Source organism: Schistocerca serialis, chromosome 4, assembly GCF_023864345.2.
Source record: "Schistocerca serialis cubense isolate TAMUIC-IGC-003099 chromosome 4, iqSchSeri2.2, whole genome shotgun sequence".
Lineage (NCBI taxonomy): Eukaryota > Metazoa > Arthropoda > Insecta > Orthoptera > Acrididae > Schistocerca > Schistocerca serialis.
The window spans coordinates 347,482,192-347,502,479 of NC_064641.1; the positions used below are offsets into that span (position 1 = coordinate 347,482,192).

At 40.0% G+C, this 20,288-nt stretch overlaps 1 protein-coding gene across 2 annotated transcripts in view; it reads right to left on the minus strand.

The window, feature by feature from the left end:
• The window catches only part of LOC126474110 (esterase FE4-like), a 111,996-nt gene that overhangs the window by 32,294 nt on the left and 59,414 nt on the right, over positions 1-20,288 (minus strand). For both annotated transcript variants that reach the window (XM_050101536.1, XM_050101535.1), the window contains exon 6: positions 18,160-18,316. In XM_050101536.1, coding sequence (XP_049957493.1) covers positions 18,160-18,316 — 157 coding nt within the window. The remainder of the gene's footprint in view (positions 1-18,159; positions 18,317-20,288) is intronic.

Here is a 20,288-nt window from a genome sequence, read left to right on the forward strand (position 1 = left end):
GGTTAATCAAGAGTAAATCGAGCAAACGTATAGTTGTGACGACCACGGCGGACAGAGCTATCACTCCGACGTCGTCTCAGACGCCATCGCAATCTGTTCCGTTGCGCGACCGTGGCGCGGGGCGCGGACAGCGGAAGGAGCGCGCCGCGGGCGGAGGGTATTTAAGTCGGCCGCGCCGCGACTGAACCCAGTTCCCTCTGAGCAGCCATAGCGTACGGATCTGCGTGCCGGCACGTTCACAGGAGCTCAGTCCGTCAGTTCACCTGATGATGGCGACATGTATGATCGCCGAAATATTGTGCCCGTTGGACACTGTAGACCGGCAGTACACCCGTGGATATTTTGATTATTAATTACGCCGGGAGAAGATCAAGAATGACAAGTAGAATAACCTTAAAACCCTTTTATGCTTTGAAAGCCTTCATTTTTGCCATTGACTGTAGTTTTACTAAAAATCCACAGTTGGAATTTCAACCTTGTGATTATTTCCGAGTTGGTAACAGGTGCCGCGTATTCTTCATCATTACAAAATATTGATCTGAAAAAAATAGGCTGACGTTTGAGAGACAAGCCAGAAAGAATCGATATGAAAAGAAATGGGATACTGGTGAACTAAGGACTGAAGAGATATCCTTGAAATACTCTGGGGCTCTAGATAATGCGATGATGAACAGCTCAGAAGGTTGGGCGTTTCTGAAAAGGTCAATCACAGAAGTTGCAGAAAATAGCGTGGGTATAAGGAAGCTAACTGCGGAGAAAGCATGGGAAAGACAAGAAATACTTCAGGTGATCGACGAAAGAAAATGCGGTAATACAGAAATATAAATGATTTAGGAATGAAATGTGGTAAACAGGATGTGGAGGGAAGGTGAGTCGATACGATTCAGTCAAAATGTGAAGAAATCGAAAAACAAATGAACGTCGGAAGGACTCAGCATATACAAAAAATCAAAGCAACCTTCGGTGAAATTAAAAGCAATGGTGGTAACATTAAGAGTGCAATGGGAATTCTACTGATAAATGCAGAGAAGAGAACGAATAGATGGAATGAGTACGTTGAATGCCTCTATGATGTTGAGGATATACCTGATAAAGTACTAAAATAGGTATTTAGAAGACTTTTGGAAGACTTAAAATGAAATAAGGCAGGAGAGATAGGTAATATTCCTTAGTAATTTCTAAAATCACTAGGAGAAATGGCAACAAAACGATTATTCACGTTGGTGTGCAGAGTCTATAAGACTGGCGATCTACCATCAGACTTTCGGAAAAACGTGATCCACACAATTCCCAAGATTGCAAGAGCTGAAAAGTGCGAGAATTATCGCCCAGTCAGCTTAAAAGCTCATGAATCAAAGTTGCTGATAAGAATAATACACAGAAGAATGGCAAAGAAAATTGAGGATAAATTAGATGACTATCACTTTGGACTTATGGAAGATAAAGGCACCAGAGAAGCAGTTCTGACGTTCCGGTTGATAATGGAAGCAAGACTGAAGAAAACCCACTCCCCGTTCATGGAATCTGTCTACCTGGAAAAGGTATTCCGAAATGCAAATTGGTGGGAGATTTTCGACGTCCTGAGGAACTTAGAGGTAAGCTGTGGGGAAAGACGAATAACTACAATACGTTCAAGAACCAACAGGGAAGAATAGGAGTGGAAGACCGAGAACGAAGTGCACAGAATAAAGAAGGACGTAAGACAGGAATGTAGTCTGTCGCCCCTGCTGTTGATTCTGTGCGTCGAAAAAGCAATGACGAAAATAAAAGGAAGGATCAAGAGTGGGAATAAAATTCAAGGTGAAAAGATGTCAGTGATGAGATTCGCTGAAGACATTGCTCCCCTACAATGAAAGTGAAGAAGACTTACAAGATCTGTTAAATGAATGAACAATATTATGGGCATGAATATGGATTGAGAGTAAATAGAAGAAAGGCTAGAGTAATGAGAAGTAGCAGAAATGAGAACGACGACAAACTTAACATCATAATTGCTGATCACGAAATAGATGAAATTAAGAGATTATGATACCTAAAATAAGCCACGACGAGCAGAGCAAGGAGGACATAAAAAGCAGACTAGTACTGGCTAAGAAAGGGCGTTTCCGCCCAAAAGAAACCTACTAGCGTGAAACATACGTATTGATTTCCGGCAGAAATTTTTGAGAATGTACGTTTGGAGCACGGCATTGCAAAGCAATGAGACATGGACTCTGGAAAACCGGACCAGAAGAGAATAGAAGCAATTGAGATGTAGGGCTACAGAAGAAAATTGAAAACTAGGTGGACTGATAAGATAATGAATAAGTTCTGCGCAGAATCGGCGAGGAAGGGAACATATGGAAAATGCTGACAAGAGAAAGGGCAGGATGGGATGGCGTCTGTTAAGATATCAGGGAATAACCTCTGTGGTACTAGAGAAAGCTGTAGAGGGTACAAACTGTAGAGGAAGAAAGCAAATAATTGAGGACGTAGGTTATAAGCGCTAGTCCGAGGGGAAAAAACAGAAACTGTAAGCACTGTACCAACTAACAGTCAAAGGAAAGGAAAACACGTGAGGCTCTAGTGCTCGATTCAGCCTTGGTCACGTAGAGCATCGTTTGGAACAGGTCTTCACTAGTTGCGAAACGGTGAAGATATGGCTGGCTTCCAGCATTGCTTGGGAGCCTTAGATACATAGAAACATTCGGTTGCTGGGTGACAATCATGGGCGAGGTGTAGGCTAACAGTTGCAGAAGACGATATCTAAGGAGTAGCAACTCATCAGCATTTTAATCCGAGTGCAGTGCTTTGTGTAAGGTGGCGGAAGACTGAGAGGCATCATGTAGAAACTTTATCAGAAACGCTCGTTAGTGCTAGTGGGAGTGGCTGGGATGGTAGAGGCTGGGCTTTTGATACAGGCTGTAACGCGGAGAAGATTGCAGTTCAGACATTAGATTTCACAGTATACAGCTTCTGTGGCGTCGCCATCACACGGAGCAGGACAGAGCTGTGAGGTGAGTCAGTATGTGTTTAAGGAGAATACGAATGACTGCTGACAAGGGTCACTTTTCAATGGCACCACTACAGAGAATCCGTAAGCCGGTGTGCGCTATACTTGGATTACACGTTATATGAATACGACTGGTAAGAGATTGATTGCTTAAGTTTTTAATTGATCGTACAGTGGAGTATTGGTGGGCGAGACATTTTTTGGAATGGAGTGAGTTAAGAGATCTCCCTTAGCGAAAAAGATTCTGTCGCTGACTGAAATTAGTTCAGTAAATGGGAAACAGTGATTAGAAGGCACAATTCTTATTCCAGTTAAATATGAAGGGAGTCAGAGGTAAACAAGATGAACTGCTGACACGTACAAAACTGTGGTTTAGAGAATCACTTAACTACAGAAGAAATACTAAGGATCGTTTAATTGGGGGGGGGGGGCATATTTTTTATCCGATTTCTATGCAGTGAGTTCTTCGTAGTTTACTAAATGTAACTTTTCATTAAAAAAAAAGCAGAGAGAGAGAGAAAGAAAGAAAATGTACCTTTCATATAAAAGATATTAGGATTAAGAATAAATAGTTACAGCTTATGTTGGAATGTTTGAACTTTTAAGAAAGAAATTAACAGCAAGAAAATGCTCCTGTAGGAGCACAAAAAAGGAATGACATTGACAGAAATGTGGGGAACCTGGTTATTCACCCCTCATACAACCTTCCTCATACAAAAGTTTGGCATGCGAACGTATTTGCGGTGTTTTAACAAAGAAAATTGTAAACCCTTTTACGCTCTCTCTCTTAAGCTTTCATACTCAGCATCTCCCTCTCACTGCCTTTGTCCAAAAAATGTCTCTCTCTCGCTGTCGCCCTTTACTCCTTTCAGTTACAGTATCTCCCACTGCCATTGTCTCCTCTCTCACTAACATCCTCTCCTTTTGCCTTTCTTGGCCACCGCTACTGTCTCCACCACACATCGGCAGCTCAAAAATTCTGGGGGTCTAACTTATCTTCGCCGATATCCATATGCTTAAATTTTCGGATGAAATTGCGCCCCCTCTCTACATACGTCCTAATGTTTTTCACTCAGAGAGGGTACAGGACCCCTGTCCCCCTCCTACCAAGCATATGTGTGCTAGTTATCACTGTTAGCATTCAACCGCGTTTCTTCTACATACGATATATTTTAACAACGCGTTTCAAGAGACAATGCTCTCATCATCAGGTTGTAAAGTCTATGTCATGAAATTAAACGGACTAAAAAGACAAAATACCATCACAAATAGTTGGGAAATCCATAGAGTAAAACAGAATTAAAAGTATATTGGACTGTGGGTCCTCGTCTTACATTGAAGTTGTTGACACAAGTCGATGGCCGTCCCATAGCTACCGAATATGCCGTCGCACTGTGCTGGATCAGGGAGCTGTTGTGGACTGACGTGCCCAGGTGTTGTGGCGTGGTTACAGCCGTGTGCTTGACGATAACGCTATGCTATTGTGCGCCTTATTTCCTTATTGCATTGGTCTGCCATCATTAGCCTCTCGCCACTCCGTCAGTGACATGCTACAAGTTTAAGGTCGCATACTTACCCTAAAATAATTCTAAAAACCCGTTAAAAAATCTCATTTCTTTAAAATTATCTTGAGCATTTAGAATATCGTTTTGTTTCTTTTCATGGATGGCTATCTCGAATTCCTCTAGTAAATCAAGTTTCCTCCCTTTCTTTTCTACATGCAATATTTCTACGTTGTCTTCTATGCTATTAAGGGGATGGCCTGTTTCATATATATGGTTCGCAACAGCTGATTTGTCATAACTTCCTAACCTGAACGCATCTTTATGTTCTTTATACCAGATCGCGAATGATCTTCCTGTCTGCCCTATATATTTTGCATCACAGGTTCTGCACTGAATCTTATAAACTCCCGATCTTTCAAACTTACTTCTCTTCTCGCCAATATCGTGCTTAAGGCTATACCTCACTAGGTTATTAGTCTGAAAAGCTATTTTAACATCGTATGGCTTAAAAACATTTGCTATCTTTTGTGAGACTGTTCCGTAGTATGGCATCGTGATAATTTTCACTTTCTCTGCATCAGGTATTTTCTTTTTGCGCTTATTACTTTTCCGTAACAGTTTTTTAACCATATCTATTCTGTAACCGTTATTCATCGCTATTCTCTTAACGGTATTAATTTCAATCTCCCTATCTTTTTCGCTCATAGGTATATTGACTGCCCTATGCATGAGACTACGGAAAGCAGGTTCTTTGTACGCCTGCGGATGGCATGAATCATTCGGGATCACGGCATCAGTCGTAATTTGTTTTCTATAAACGGAGAACGCATGTTTGTTGTCCTGATTTTTTATATTCAGGTCCAGGAACTGTAAACAATTGTCAGTTTCATACTCCACGGTAAATTCTATTTTATTGTGTGTGTCACTGAACTTTCTTACTATTTCCTCAATGTCCTCACGGGAACCATCGACAAGTAACAGAGTGTCGTCAACATAACGTTTGTAATAAACAATTTTATCCATAATGTTATCGTCAGAATTTAAAACTTTATTTTCAAGGTCGTTGATAAAAATGTTCGCCATAGTTCCTGAAATACTGGACCCCATGGCTAACCCATCGTCCTGAATATAAAATTTGTTATTAAACGTAAAATAATTAAAACTTGTAATGAGCTGTAGGAGTTCAATAAATTCAATTGTCTCTTACGTTGAAATTTTACCGTATTTGAGGAAATTTCTCTTAATGATTTCTATAGTTTCGTTAACCGGAACACTGGACTATAGGTTCTTAACATCCAACGAAACCAAACGAGAAGTGTCAGTGACTGGCGTATCTTTAATTTCATCTATCATGGTCATACTACCACGCACCGAATAGTTATTTTTATACACGTAAGTCTTTTTCAGAATTTGGTTCAACAATTTCGTTATTTTATGTGCTGGACTATTTCGACCGTTAACAATCGGACGAACTGGATGCAGATCTTTATGTATCTTCACCTGTGATCTTAATTTGGGGGCCGTTGGATTCATGATAACACATCTTCCTTTTTCAGCTTCTGTCAGCAGGAAGTGTGTGCGTTTAAGAACATTTTTTAGTTTAATTTGGAAATTGGCTGTTATGTCTTTCGGAATTTCCGTAATGCTATTTTCGACAAAAAACGCTAAGGTCTTCGAAACGTGCTCCTCCTCTTTTAATATTACGACCGTATTCCCCTTATCCGCTTTCGTGGCAATAGCTTTCACTTCATTGAGTTTTTTATTTATAGAATCGACAGTTACTCGGTCTGCTCTAGTCTTATGATTAACATTATTTCGCTTATTTAGTTCACTTTTTACTATTTTATGTAGCTTATGACCGACATGCCCGGTTTCATTATTATTTAATTTGGCAATTTCTGTTGTCATTTTAGTGAAGGAAATTACTTCTTTCGCGATCTTCTTGTTAAATGACGGCTCAATATTAAACTTTGATGCCTTATTTAGCATTTCTACTTTTGTATTATCCAATACAATATCCGTTTTGTTAACCACCTGTGGATAAATGTCTAAAGACGAAAGGCTTTGTTGTTTATCTTTTACATCTTCGCGCGTGTTATTACTTAATTACTCCATAGAGTAAGACAGAGTTAAAAGTATATTGGACGGTTTTACTCTATGGATTTCCCAACTATTTCTGATGGTATTTTGTCTTTTTAGTCCGTTTAATTTCGTGACATAGACTTTACAACCTGATGATGAGAGCATTGTCTCTTGAAACGCGTTGTTAAAATATATCGTATGTAGAAGAAACGCGGTTGAATGCTAACAGTGATAACTAGCACACATATGCTTGGTGGGAAGGGGACAGGGGTCCTGTACCCTCTCTGAGTGAAAAACTTTAGCACGTATGTAGAGAGGGGGCGCAATTTCATCCGAAAATTTAAGCATATGGATATCGGCGAAGATAAGTTAGACCCCCAGAATTTTTGAGCTGCCGATGTGTGGTGGAGACAGTAGCGGTGGCCAAGAAAGGCAAAAGGAGAGGATGTTAGTGAGAGAGGAGACAATGGCAGTGGGAGATACTGTAACTGAAAGGAGTAAATGGAGACAGCGAGAGAGAGACATTTTTTGGACAAAGGCAGTGAGAGGGAGATGCTGAGTATGAAAGCTTAAAAGAGACTGCGTAAAAGGGTTTACAATTTTCTTTGTTAAAACACCGCGAATACGTTCGCATGCCAAACTTTTGTATGAGGAAGGTTGTATGAGGGGTGAATAACCAGGTTCCCCACATTTCTGTCAGTGTCATTCCTTTTTTGTGCTCCTACAGGAGCATTTTCTTGCTGTTAATTTCTTTCTTAAAAGTTCAAACATTCCAACATAAGCTGTAACTATTTATTCTTAATCCTAATATCTTTTATATGAAAGGTACATTTTCTTTCTTTCTCTCTCTCTCTGCTTTTTTTTTAATGAAAAGTTACATTTAGTAAACTACGAAGAACTCACTGCATAGAAATCGGATAAAAAATATGCCCCCCCCCCCCAATTAAACGATCCTTAGTATTTCTTCTGTAGTTAAGTGATTCTCTAAACCACAGTTTTGTACGTGTCAGCAGTTCATCTTGTTTACCTCTGACTCCCTTCATATTTAACTGGAATAAGAATTGTGCCTTCTAATCACTGTTTCCCATTTACTGAACTAATTTCAGTCAGCGACAGAATCTTTTTCGCTAAGGGAGATCTCTTAACTCACTCCATTCCAAAAAATGTCTCGCCCACCAATACTCCACTGTACGATCAATTAAAAACTTAAGCAATCAATCTCTTACCAGTCGTATTCATATAACGTGTAATCCAAGTATAGCGCACACCGGCTTACGGATTCTCTGTAGTGGTGCCATTGAAAAGTGACCCTTGTCAGCAGTCATTCGTATTCTCCTTAAACACATACTGACTCACCTCACAGCTCTGTCCTGCTCCGTGTGATGGCGACGCCACAGAAGCTGTATACTGTGAAATCTAATGTCTGAACTGCAATCTTCTCCGCGTTACAGCCTGTATCAAAAGCCCAGCCTCTACCATCCCAGCCACTCCCACTAGCACTAACGAGCGTTTCTGATAAAGTTTCTACATGATGCCTCTCAGTCTTCCGCCACCTTACACAAAGCACTGCACTCGGATTAAAATGCTGATGAGTTGCTACTCCTTAGATATCGTCTTCTGCAACTGTTAGCCTACACCTCGCCCATGATTGTCACCCAGCAACCGAATGTTTCTATGTATCTAAGGCTCCCAAGCAATGCTGGAAGCCAGCCATATCTTCACCGTTTCGCAACTAGTGAAGACCTGTTCCAAACGATGCTCTACGTGACCAAGGCTGAATCGAGCACTAGAGCCTCACGTGTTTTCCTTTCCTTTGACTGTTAGTTGGTACAGTGCTTACAGTTTCTGTTTTTTCCCCTCGGACTAGCGCTTATAACCTACGTCCTCAATTATTTGCTTTCTTCCTCTACAGTTTGTACCCTCTACAGCTTTCTCTAGTACCACAGAGGTTATTCCCTGATATCTTAACAGACGCCATCCCATCCTGCCCTTTCTCTTGTCAGCATTTTCCATATGTTCCCTTCCTCGCCGATTCTGCGCAGAACTTATTCATTATCTTATCAGTCCACCTAGTTTTCAATTTTCTTCTGTAGCCCTACATCTCAATTGCTTCTATTCTCTTCTGGTCCGGTTTTCCAGAGTCCATGTCTCACTGCTTTGCAATGCCGTGCTCCAAACGTACATTCTCAAAAATTTCTGCCGGAAATCAATACGTATGTTTCACGCTAGTAGGTTTCTTTTGGGCGGAAACGCCCTTTCTTAGCCAGTACTAGTCTGCTTTTTATGTCCTCCTTGCTCTGCTCGTCGTGGCTTATTTTAGGTATCATAATCTCTTAATTTCATCTATTTCGTGATCAGCAATTATGATGTTAAGTTTGTCGTCGTTCTCATTTCTGCTACTTCTCATTCCTCTCGCCTTTCTTCTATTTACTCTCAATCCATATTCATGCCCATAATATTGTTCATTCATTTAACAGATCTTGTAAGTCTTCTTCACTTTCATTGTAGGGGAGCAATGTCTTCAGCGAATCTCATCACTGACATCTTTTCACCTTGAATTTTATTCCCACTCTTGATCCTTCCTTTTATTTTCGTCATTGCTTTTTCGACGCACAGAATCAACAGCAGGGGCGACAGACTACATTCCTGTCTTACGCCCTTCTTTATTCTGTGCACTTCGTTCTCGGTCTACAGCAGCTCCCAAAAAATGGTTCAAATGGCTCTGAGAACTATGCGACTTAACTTCTGAGGTTATCAGTCGCCTAGAACTTAGAACTAATTAAACCTAACTAACCTAAGGACATCACACACATCCATGCCCGAGGCAGGATTCGAACCTGCGACCGCAGCTGTCGCTCGGCTCCAGACTGTAGCGCCTAGAACCGCATGGCCACTCCGGCCGGCTACAACAGCTCCCGAGCCGGCACAGTGCGACAGCATATTCGGTAGCTATGGGACGGCCATCGACTTGTGTCAACAACTTCAATGTGAGACGAGGACCCACAGTCCAATATACTTCTAATTCTGTTTTACTCTATGGATTTCCCAACTATTTGTGATGGTATTTTGTCTTTTTAGTCCGATTAATTTCATGACATAGACTTTACAACCTGATGATGAGAGCATTGTCTCTTGAAACGCGTTGTTAAAATATATGTAGAAGAAACGCGGTTGAATGCTAGCAGTGATAACCAGTATAACGGCAACTGCTACCTCGACTCCATAATGGATTATATTAAATATGTGTGCTATCCACTTATCTCTCTTTTTAGTTTCCTCTCTTTTGCTTCCACTTACATCCCATACAGCTCTCTCTGTAACTGCCATTGTCTCTCACTGACTATCACTATCTTCTCTTTGGCTCCTATTGCTGTTGTCTTTATCCATCTCCCTTTCTCTTCACTGCCACTTTTGTGTCTCCCGGCATCACTGTATTCTCTCTTTCTCCCCTATTGGCACTGTCTTACCTCTCTTCCGCCGTCACTGACCCTCTTCTATGCTCTTTCAGCACAAAAAGCTCGAATATGTTCGCATGATAAAATTTTTGGTAAGGAAGGTGGAATGCCTAAGATATCTGGTTCCCCACTTTGCTGCCGGAACGTTTTGAAGAGGAAAATGTTCGCTGTTTTTTTTTGCTCCCACAGAATCATTTTTCCGCTTGTGTCCTCCTTTTTCCAGCTACACCAGTGTGTGTTGCTTACATGAAACGAAATTTGTAGGTCATTAAAGGTTTAGTTATCTGAAACGGTATATTTATGTAGACTTACATACTTATTACATATATACTTTGGGACATACAAGCCACAAATAAGTACGCATAATGTAAGTTTAACACAAAATAGTTCGCTTTATATTTTCGCCGGATACTTTGCTCATCGATCGCAATTCATCCAAAATGCAACGCTTATGAGTTGTATTTTAAAAAAGAAAAATGTTATTGCAAAATATTTTAGTGACTAGGCAGTCTTTCTAATTTTACACAATTTTTTGCAGTCGCTTCAATTCTTTTCAGCCATTTTAAGACCGTTTTTACCACATTTTTTTGTCACTGGAGCACCTCTGTACATATCTGTGTAGACTTGAAGTGCCCGTTGTACAGAGACAGCGCGTCACTTTACTGATGACTAAAAACATAGTTTGGTGAACTCGAAACCTCTACGATCACCCTATAATCATTGCCAAGTGCGCACTACGTCAGACTGGATATTACGTGCTTATTTGACGTGCGTAAGTACGGTAAATTTGAACCTCTGGATCTCGATGACGGATAACGGTACCGATAACAAAAGTTCCGACGATCTCAAGAATATCAGTTTAAAAACATACTGGAAGAATTTCGACTATCTGCCGTCAGGAGAAATTATAAACTTGGCCATCCACAGAAATGGCACGTTTTATACCAAAAATCATCGTTTTTCGTTTTTCTTTACTTTTTTTTATAAATGAACTGGAAGCAGTTTTGATCGCATAAATTTTTTAATGTGATGACCGGTTTCAATCTTATTATAAGATCATCTTCAGACCTACAATAAACAGGAATCCTTATAAACATATAAAGGACGAAATCTTATATTGATAAAGCAGTAAATAACGCTGATATAGCATAATGGTCTGCCGGAGGCAACGGCGCATGGCAACCCTCTTGCTTGTGGTTGGTGGTGTACTGCAACGTGAAGGACGCCAGCCGCTAATTAAATACTTGAAGCCCCACCCACCTTCTTCTGCATAACGTCATGGATAGCCAATCGCGTAAGTTACATTTCTGCCGATTAAGAAAATAACGTGGTAGTTACTATTACACATTATTAGCACCTATCGAACTTATAAAACAAGTTAAAATCTTACAGCTTATAAAATAGAGTGTAAACAGGTAATAACTGCGACCTATATCACAATCATGTATTGTTATCGACGAAAGCAAAGATGAGAGCAAGGACGCCACTCTCATCTTATTAGCGCCAAAGATGATAGCAAGGACGCCACTCTAGTAACCATGGCTACCTTATGGTCTTACTAGGGTCAAAGAGGGTATCTGTGAGGAAAGCGGCCTGGTAGCTCTAAAGATTCCCGGGAAACCCAACGAAGGTCGACAGTACATGATATTCCACTACTGATATCGCATTTCAGACGTAACATTTTTTTGAAGTTATTTTGACGAGATGTCTTTTAATTTAAATTTTAGTGGTAACAGTAACTCATGCGCACGTCACTTACCCATATCATGTACTATCGACCTTCGCTGGGTCTCCCTGGCAACCTTAGAGCGACCAGGACTCTTTCTCCACAGAGAGCCTCTTCGGCCGTAGTAAGACAAGAAGGTAGCCATGGTTACTAGAGTGGCGTCCTTGCTATCATCTTTGGTTCTAATAAGATGAGTAGGTAACCATGGTTACTAGAGCGCCGTCCTTGCTATCATCTTTGCCTTGGTCGATAATCACATTAAAAAATTTATGCGATCAAGACTGCTTCCAGTTTATTTATAATAAATATAGATCGCTGTTTCCTATAATAAGAACTATGTTCTGTAAAATGTTACATTTTTTTTTATTTTCACGAACCGCACATGAACAACTGGTTCTTCTATAAACCCTCTACGACCCAACCTACACCGCACCTAACGCAAAAATTCAACCGATTTGCTTTATTTTCCGAGGCTGGAGGAAGAGTGTAGTTCTTAAATTTTGACGCTGTACTGCAGAGTTGCTACAACATGCCCGTTCTTCTGACAGGCATACGAGTACTCACCGTCACTAGGCAAAGGGCTACCGAAAACATTTGATCTCTTATCTCTGATGAATAGGACCGGGTTATGAGATCCAGAAAATCCTCATTTTTGCGCTGCTTTTCGGTAAAGATTGGTTCCGTGCATTCTCGTGCACGAACCGATTAGTTACAATCCTCTACAGATCCTGCGGTTCAAAATACGTGATTTCTTTCTCCAAATTTGATGCTGAGCTGAGCTCAGTACTTAAAGCAGACATCGGTTTAATTTTGTACAACAAATTCAGTATAAGTGTTTTGACCGATTTCTCAGGTGTAAAACAATAGAAGAGTCACATAAAATACGTTTGTAGAATGTTCTACAGCTGAGCAGCAAAATTTGAGAAAAATTAGTAATCGTGATTCCCAGATGGTCCCACTGAAAGGAATCAAGTCGATTACACGTTCCAAAGAAGAAAATTGGAAATATTTAGAGATTTGAGTTCATTTACAATGCAGACATTTAAAGCCCGTCTGGTAGGGCATAACTGAAACAAAGTCCACAATTCAGACAAATTCAATGAAAATGTAAAACAACTAGACAAACATTAAATGAAACAACAAGTTTACTGTTACCAGTCACCATTTTATTTTTTCCACGACGCGTTTCGAAGGTTTAAACCTCCATCATCGGGTGGATTTACATTAGTTAGTGTTACATATGTGTGTATGTTGTGTTACGACATTTGGAGGAACTTGTGGCACTGCCTAGTGGAGAAACAAGACACTATTTCAGAATATGGTTTTGGATAACTTTTGACAAAAAATTAAACTGATATTTAATGGTAAACTTTAATAAGTAAACTAGAGTACCTCCAGTGGTCACAGGTTCCTTTTTCTGTCGTAACACTTCACATGTATACTGCCACATTTGTAAACAAATATGGCGTCTGGAATCAGCTGGGTGCAAGGTTCGTACAGCAGAAGAGAAGACATAATCGCAAAGTGCAAAGAATATACATTGTAACGGGGAGGGGGAGGAGTAACACCTCGTAAAAAAAAAAAAAAAACCTGGGTCCATCTGGCTCCGGATGGTAGCACCCTGTGAGGGCCCCTGCATAGGGTTACATGCGAAGCCTCAAAATCCAGACACGTCTGCGTGGCAGCCACTGGTACTCTGGTCAGCGTCAGTTGGCTCTGTGAGCTCGGCTGTAAGTTAATCTTCTGGAACTCAAAACTCCAGTCGAAATTATGTGAGATCCTTCGTGATTTCACCACCAATACCTCAACACAAACCAATAATCATGACAGAACAACGGGAAAGAATCCACTACCCTGGCCCCAGTCAGTAAGACTGGGTAATAGACCTGATCATCGGTTTCCAGGGGATCAGGCATGCCATGAAGAGAAGAATTGGAGCCTCTCAAAAACCCTCAAGATGAAGAATGCATTTTACATGGAAACATTCAACACCACCACGCTACTGAGGCCAGGTAAACTGAAACAATTAACAAACGCTATGGATAAATACAACATCAAAGTTATGGCAATACAGGAAACACGATTTGCAGATGAGAACCACTTTGATTCTGAAAATTACAGAATATATAAGGGTAAAGTAGCCATAACCATCCCAGGAAGAAATCTCAAACTCTTCTGAACTGGTTTTGTAGTACATAAATCGATACTGGACTCCGTAATAGAGTTCACCTAAAAATCAGGAAAAATGTCGACACTCACGATAAGAGCTGGAAACAAAGCTTATACATTAATCAATGGACATGCCCTCACAAACAATTATAACAAGAAGAACCCAGAGATGATAGAGGAATTCTGGGAAGATCTGGAAGAAACTACCAGCAAAATCCCCAAGAATCACATAAAAGTGTTACTAGGAGACTTCAATGCCCAGTTAGGCAAGGAAAGAAAATTCCGAGACACGACAGGGAAACACACGGCCCACATTAGAACAAACAAAAATGGAGAGAACTTGATAAACTTCTGCAGAAATTTTGATCTGAAAATCATGTCAACGCAATTCCAGAAACCACACAGAAAACTTGTAACTTGGAAATCCCCCAACCATGCTCTAGGAGAATTTCAGATAGACCACGTAGCAATATCCACAAAAAAAGCCAGAGAAATAATGAACGTAGGAACAAGGAAAGGAGTTTTCGAATCTGATCATCACCTTCTCCAAATTAAAGTAAAATTTATACCCAATAGACAAATCAAGAGAACCGACAGACCTTTCAGAACAGATCCAGAGTACCTACAAATAAACAAGAAAGAAATAATAGAAGAAATTACGAAAATCAATAGCAACAACTGGACAGAACTGTCAGAAAAAAATAAAAGAACTGATAAAATTGGGGCAGCCGCCGAGAAAAAGGAAACACCGATGGTGGAACATGACATGCGACAGGGCCATAGAAGACAGAATACAAGCCTGGAAGAAATTTAACAGCCATAAAACACAAGAAAAATGGGAGGACTTCAACAGGATACAGAAAAACACTTCAAAAATAATCCGAAGAGAAAAGAGAGGTTACGAAAACAGCAGGTTGAAGGCGATAGAAGAAGACTTCACCAGAAACAACACACTAAATTTTTACAGAGTATTCCGAGAAAATATGACAGGATATCAACCACCAAGCTTATACTTCAAAAGACAAGATGGAACACTGGAGACAAATCCGAAGAAAAACTGTGAAATGTTAGCCAGATACTTTGACACGTTACTTAACTGTGATAAACCAAAACAGAGATTACAGTTTACAAAACCAGAACCCAACCAGGATTCCGAACTCCCAACATATGAAGAAATCGTGAAAATAATAAAATCATTGAAAAATAACAGAGCACCAGGTGAAGATAGACTGATTGCAGAAATCTGGAAATTAGACCATGAAAACATTACACCCAAAATTCATAGTATAGTCAAAAACATCTGGGAAACAGAAAAGATACCAGAAGAATGGAAGTCAGCCCTAATACACCCCCTCCACAAGAAAGGAGACAAAACAGACCCTAAAATAACTATAGAGGAATTTCGTTACTGCCGGTGGCATATAAAATTCTATCAAAAGCTCTGTTAAATCGCCTAGAACCTCAGATAGATCCACAGATCGGAGAATACCAAGGAGGGTTTAGGAAGGGAAGATCTTGCAGTGAGCAGATCTGGTGTCTGAGAACATTATTAACAACGAGAAAGTCCAGAAACACCACAGTAACATTTGTTTATTTCAAGAAGGCTTACGATTCCGTAGACAGAGAAACACTTTTTAATACACTAGAAGAAATGAAGGTAGACAATAAGACCAGAAAACTAATTCAGGAAACATTAACAAACATAAAGTCAAAAGTTAAGTTCATGGGCGAGATTTCAGAATCTTTCGAAACCAAGACAGGAGTGAGACAGGGAGATGGCCTGTCACCCATTTTATTTAACGCTGTTTTAGAGAAAATAATCAGGACGTGGGACAAAGAGTCAATGGGGTAAAGATGGGGAGAGAAAAAAATAGAACCGTCAACATAAGATGTCTGGCCTTTTCCGACGATATAGCCATCATTACAAATGATAGAAAAGAAGCCAGAGAAGCCCTAGAGATATTGCATGAAATCGCAGCCAGAACAGGACTACAAATATCATATGAAAAAACCCAGTACGTGGACACAAAATCTACAGACAGACGTCCATTGATAACAAAGTACGGAAAGATAACACAAGTAGAAAGTACCTGGGAGAAATTATACAGAAAACAGGACTGAATTCAACAGCCAATGAAGAAAGGGTTACAAAGCTACAAAAGGCGTACCATTACAATAAAAGAAATATTTCCGTCAATGCCAAATTAAGACATTACAAAACAGTAGTCTTACCTGAGGCCTTGTATGCCTCAGAAACAACAGTAGTCAGAAGAAGAACTAAAATCAAGGAAATGGAAAAGCAAGAGAGGAAAATTCTGAGAAAGATCTATGGGCCAGTTCAGAGACAGGGGATCTGGATAAAGAGACCAACAAAGGAATTGTACAAAGAGGCAGAGACAATTACAGACAATATCAGAAAAAGAGGGGCAAATTTCTATGGGCACATTCATAAGGTGAATGAAAGTAGGCTGACCAAGAAGATTTTTAACATAGTGGTGACGAATAAGGTGAAAACTAACTGGGTAAAGGAAACCATGGAAGACCTCAAAAATCTAAACATCTCCACAGAAGAAATATCAAACAGAGGAAAATACTGAGAAAAAATCAACAAACAGAAATTCGAAGAAACACCAAAAGAGAAGAAATCAGGAAAGAAGTGGACAGAAGAGAGGAAGAAGAAACACAGTGAATTAATGAGAGGTTTTTGGGAAGAGAATAGCAAGAGACAGAAAAAAGTGCCTTGAATTTGAAATGTACCAATTTATGTACCATATTGTCATTGTGAATATTGATTGTGTTTTAACACTCTCTTTAATGGGGAATTAACGATATATATATATATATATATATATATATATATATATATATATATATATATATAATTGAAGTTTGTTTGTTCCATTGTGACATTCCATACCATAACACTTATCACAAATTTGTTCTATGGGCAAGTAACTAACTAAAATATCCGCTTTGGCTATTATACGTGTAATGAGCGATCATATTCGCGCAAAAAATTTAATAAACATTTCTTGTTAGTAGTTGACAAGATATATCTAGTTTTATTGTTACAAGAAATAGTGGTAATCGTTTAAAGGCTGATCTCCTCAAACTGTTATGTCTCGTGCAACTATAAAGCAAAGAAAGGAGGAAAACGATTCAATTAATCGAATCACTGAAAGGTAAACTTAGGAAGGAAAATCAGCATTGGCCGTATTTTGTTGTTTTATTGTCAGAAAAATCGATTTTCGGTCACTTAGTGACCATCCTCAGTGCTGTAATATACAATTAAAATTGGTAGGCACTGGTATCAAGCTAAACTGTGATCGCTCTAAGCTTGTGGTTATAGCTTGATACCAGTGCCTACCAATTTTAATTGTATATTACAGCACTGAGGATGGTCACTAAGTGCCCGAAAATCGATTTTTCTGACAATAAAACAACAAAATACGGCCAGTGCTGATTTTCCTTCCAATGCTATCACTATTTGGTCGTGGTGCACGCAAAACGCCATGGAGTCGCCAATCAAGATAAACTTTGTCATGTGTATGTTGAATTGTCAGGTAGACTTACAAAGACCAGTGCACCATTGCAAAACCACTTAGTAAAAGGAAGAAAGAGAGTATAGAAAATGATAGTGTGATATCTTTGCTGCCACAGTTCCCAATAATTTTAAGTACACATGCATAGAAGAATCTAAATACATCTAACTACAGATAAACTGTTTTGAGACTTTCAGATGGGCTTCAGTAACTGAACATTAACAGAAAATTATATTGATTTTACTAAATGAACACCCTTCGAAGACTTGTTCAGAAATACTAGTAAAGTCAATTTCTACGTCTGTAACACAAATTTCAGATACTGTTCACGTCTCAGTCAAAGCATATCAGAACATATGTATTAGTTTCCCTTATAATTTTAATAACAAATTGCTCCTCCCTTCATACCTGACCAGCAATGACTGAGTGCTAAATCATATAGACATATAGCATTCTTATTTCAGTGGTTCATTGTTATTCAAGAATACATATCATCTCAAAATGATTTTTGACCCAAAGTTAATCTAAACTATTATGAAGTCTGTTCATCCTATTTTCAAAATCCTTTTATAATTTTAGTGAAATGTTTTTGGTCTTTTTACTTTCATCTATATTATGACCTCAAAAATTTTACAAACCAAGTGTAAATGTAAGTACACATGAATATAACAACAGAATGAAAGATTACCTCCAGTAAATAAGGCTCCTTCCTCTTTAGTCACACCAACAACCCATGGAATAAAAGAATGAGGCTTTAGGTCCAATATGTTTTCTGACAGAAATGCATCTTTATGATGTTTTTCTATCACTGGATGGAATGGAGACATAGGGCAGAAGAACCACTCCTGGAAGAGGAAAAACCAGTTAATAAACCGATAAACGGGTAAAAATAGTAATGCATACGGCAAAATAAAATATCAAAATAGGAATAAAAATGCAGTGTCTCACTTTGTTACGAGCGCTTGAAAAGGTGTTACCTTTTTTGTAGTTATTAGACTGGAAGCGTCTTAATATTAGAACCTTCAAAGCAGTACTGTTCATTTTGCTTCAGAGTCAATTCAGCATCAAGACATAAGTATTTGTTTCCTTCTGTTGCTTTCTTTGCAGTTATACCGCCTGACAAAGAAGTTAAGCACCCAGAAGAGGAAGAGGAAACGAAACGAGACTTCACGGGTTGAGTCAAATGTACAACTAACTTGGAGGTGGGGGCTCACTTTTGAGTACGGCGTTGGAACTCCTCCGGCCTGAATACACCTATAATTCGGTTGCGGAGGGTGTCCTAAGGCCGCTGTGTCCTCCCCTGAGGCAAGCTGGCCAGGATGTGCAACTGGGCCTCGATGCCCTTGATATGGGCCCTGGGATGGAGTTGACGTTCGAGCAGGTCCTACAATGCTTTTCACATGAAAATCTCATTTTGGAAACATCCCCCAGGCTGTGGATAAGCCATGTCTCCGCAGTATCCTTTCTTTCAGGAGTGCTAGTTCTGCAAGGTTCGCAGAAGAGCTTCTGTAAAGTTTGGAAGGTAGGAGACGAGATACTGGCAGAAGTAAAGCTGTGAGTACCGGGCGTGAGTGGTGCTTCGGTAGCTCAGATGGTAGAGCACTTGCCCGTGAAAGGCAAAGGTCCCGAGTTCGAGTCTCGGTCGGGCACACAGTTTTAATCTGCCAGGAAGTTTCAAAATGAGATCTAATTCATCATCAAAACGCTTTCGGTCCCAGGTTCGAATCCCGCCGCTGCTTAAATTTTGATTAATAATCAGAATTGGCGGCCGAAGACTTCCGGCATAAGAAGTCACCCTCATTCTGCCGACGGCCTTGTCAAAGAAGACGGAGGAGCTGACAGAGTTTCAAGGCACTCTATTGTCCTAGGGGTGGGCATCTGCCCCTAAAGGTGGAAGAATCAGCCATGATCAATGGCATGTGGACGCAGAAGGCAATGGAAACCACTGCATTAGAGGCACGTAACGTGTATTCACACGTGGCCTGTAATTGAAGAAGCGTCATGATGATCTCTCCACTGGCAACAGATTCCGGAATAGTCCCCCACTGGAATCCCCAGGAGAGGAATGCCAAGGGGAAGGTTACCATGAGAAAAAGGCTGAACAACCAACGTTCTACGAGGCAGGCTGTGGGATGTCGGAACCTTGAACTTGGTAGGGAAACTAGAAAATCTGAAAAGGGAAATGCAAAGGCCCAATATCGATATAGTAGGGTTGAGTGAAGTGGAAAGAAGACAAGGATTTCGGGTCAGATGAGTATAGGATAATATCAATAGCAGCAGAAAATGGTACAACCGGAGTAGGATTCGTTAAGAACGGGAATGTAGGGCAGAGAATGTGTTACTATGAACAGTTCAGTGATTGGGTTGTTCTTATCAGAATCGACAGCAAACCAACACTGACAACGATAGTTCAGGTACACATGCCGACGTCGTAAGCTGAAGATGAACAGATAGAGAAGGTGTACGAGAATATTGAAACGGTAATACAATATTTAAAGGAGGACGAGAATCTAATATGGGGGACTGGAATGCAGTTGTAGGGGAAGGCGTAGAAGAATAGGTTACAGGATAATATGGGCTTGGGAGAAGGAATGAGAGAGGAGAAAGACTAATCGAGTTCTGTAACACGTTTCAGCTAGTACTAGCTAATACTCTGTTCAAGAATCACTGGAGGAGGAGGTATACTTGGAAAAGGCCGGGGACTTTAGTTACATCATGATCTGACAGAGATTCCCAAATTAGATACTGGATCGGAAGGTGTACCCAGGAGCACATATGGACTCAGATCACAATATAGTAGTGATGAAGAGTAGGCTG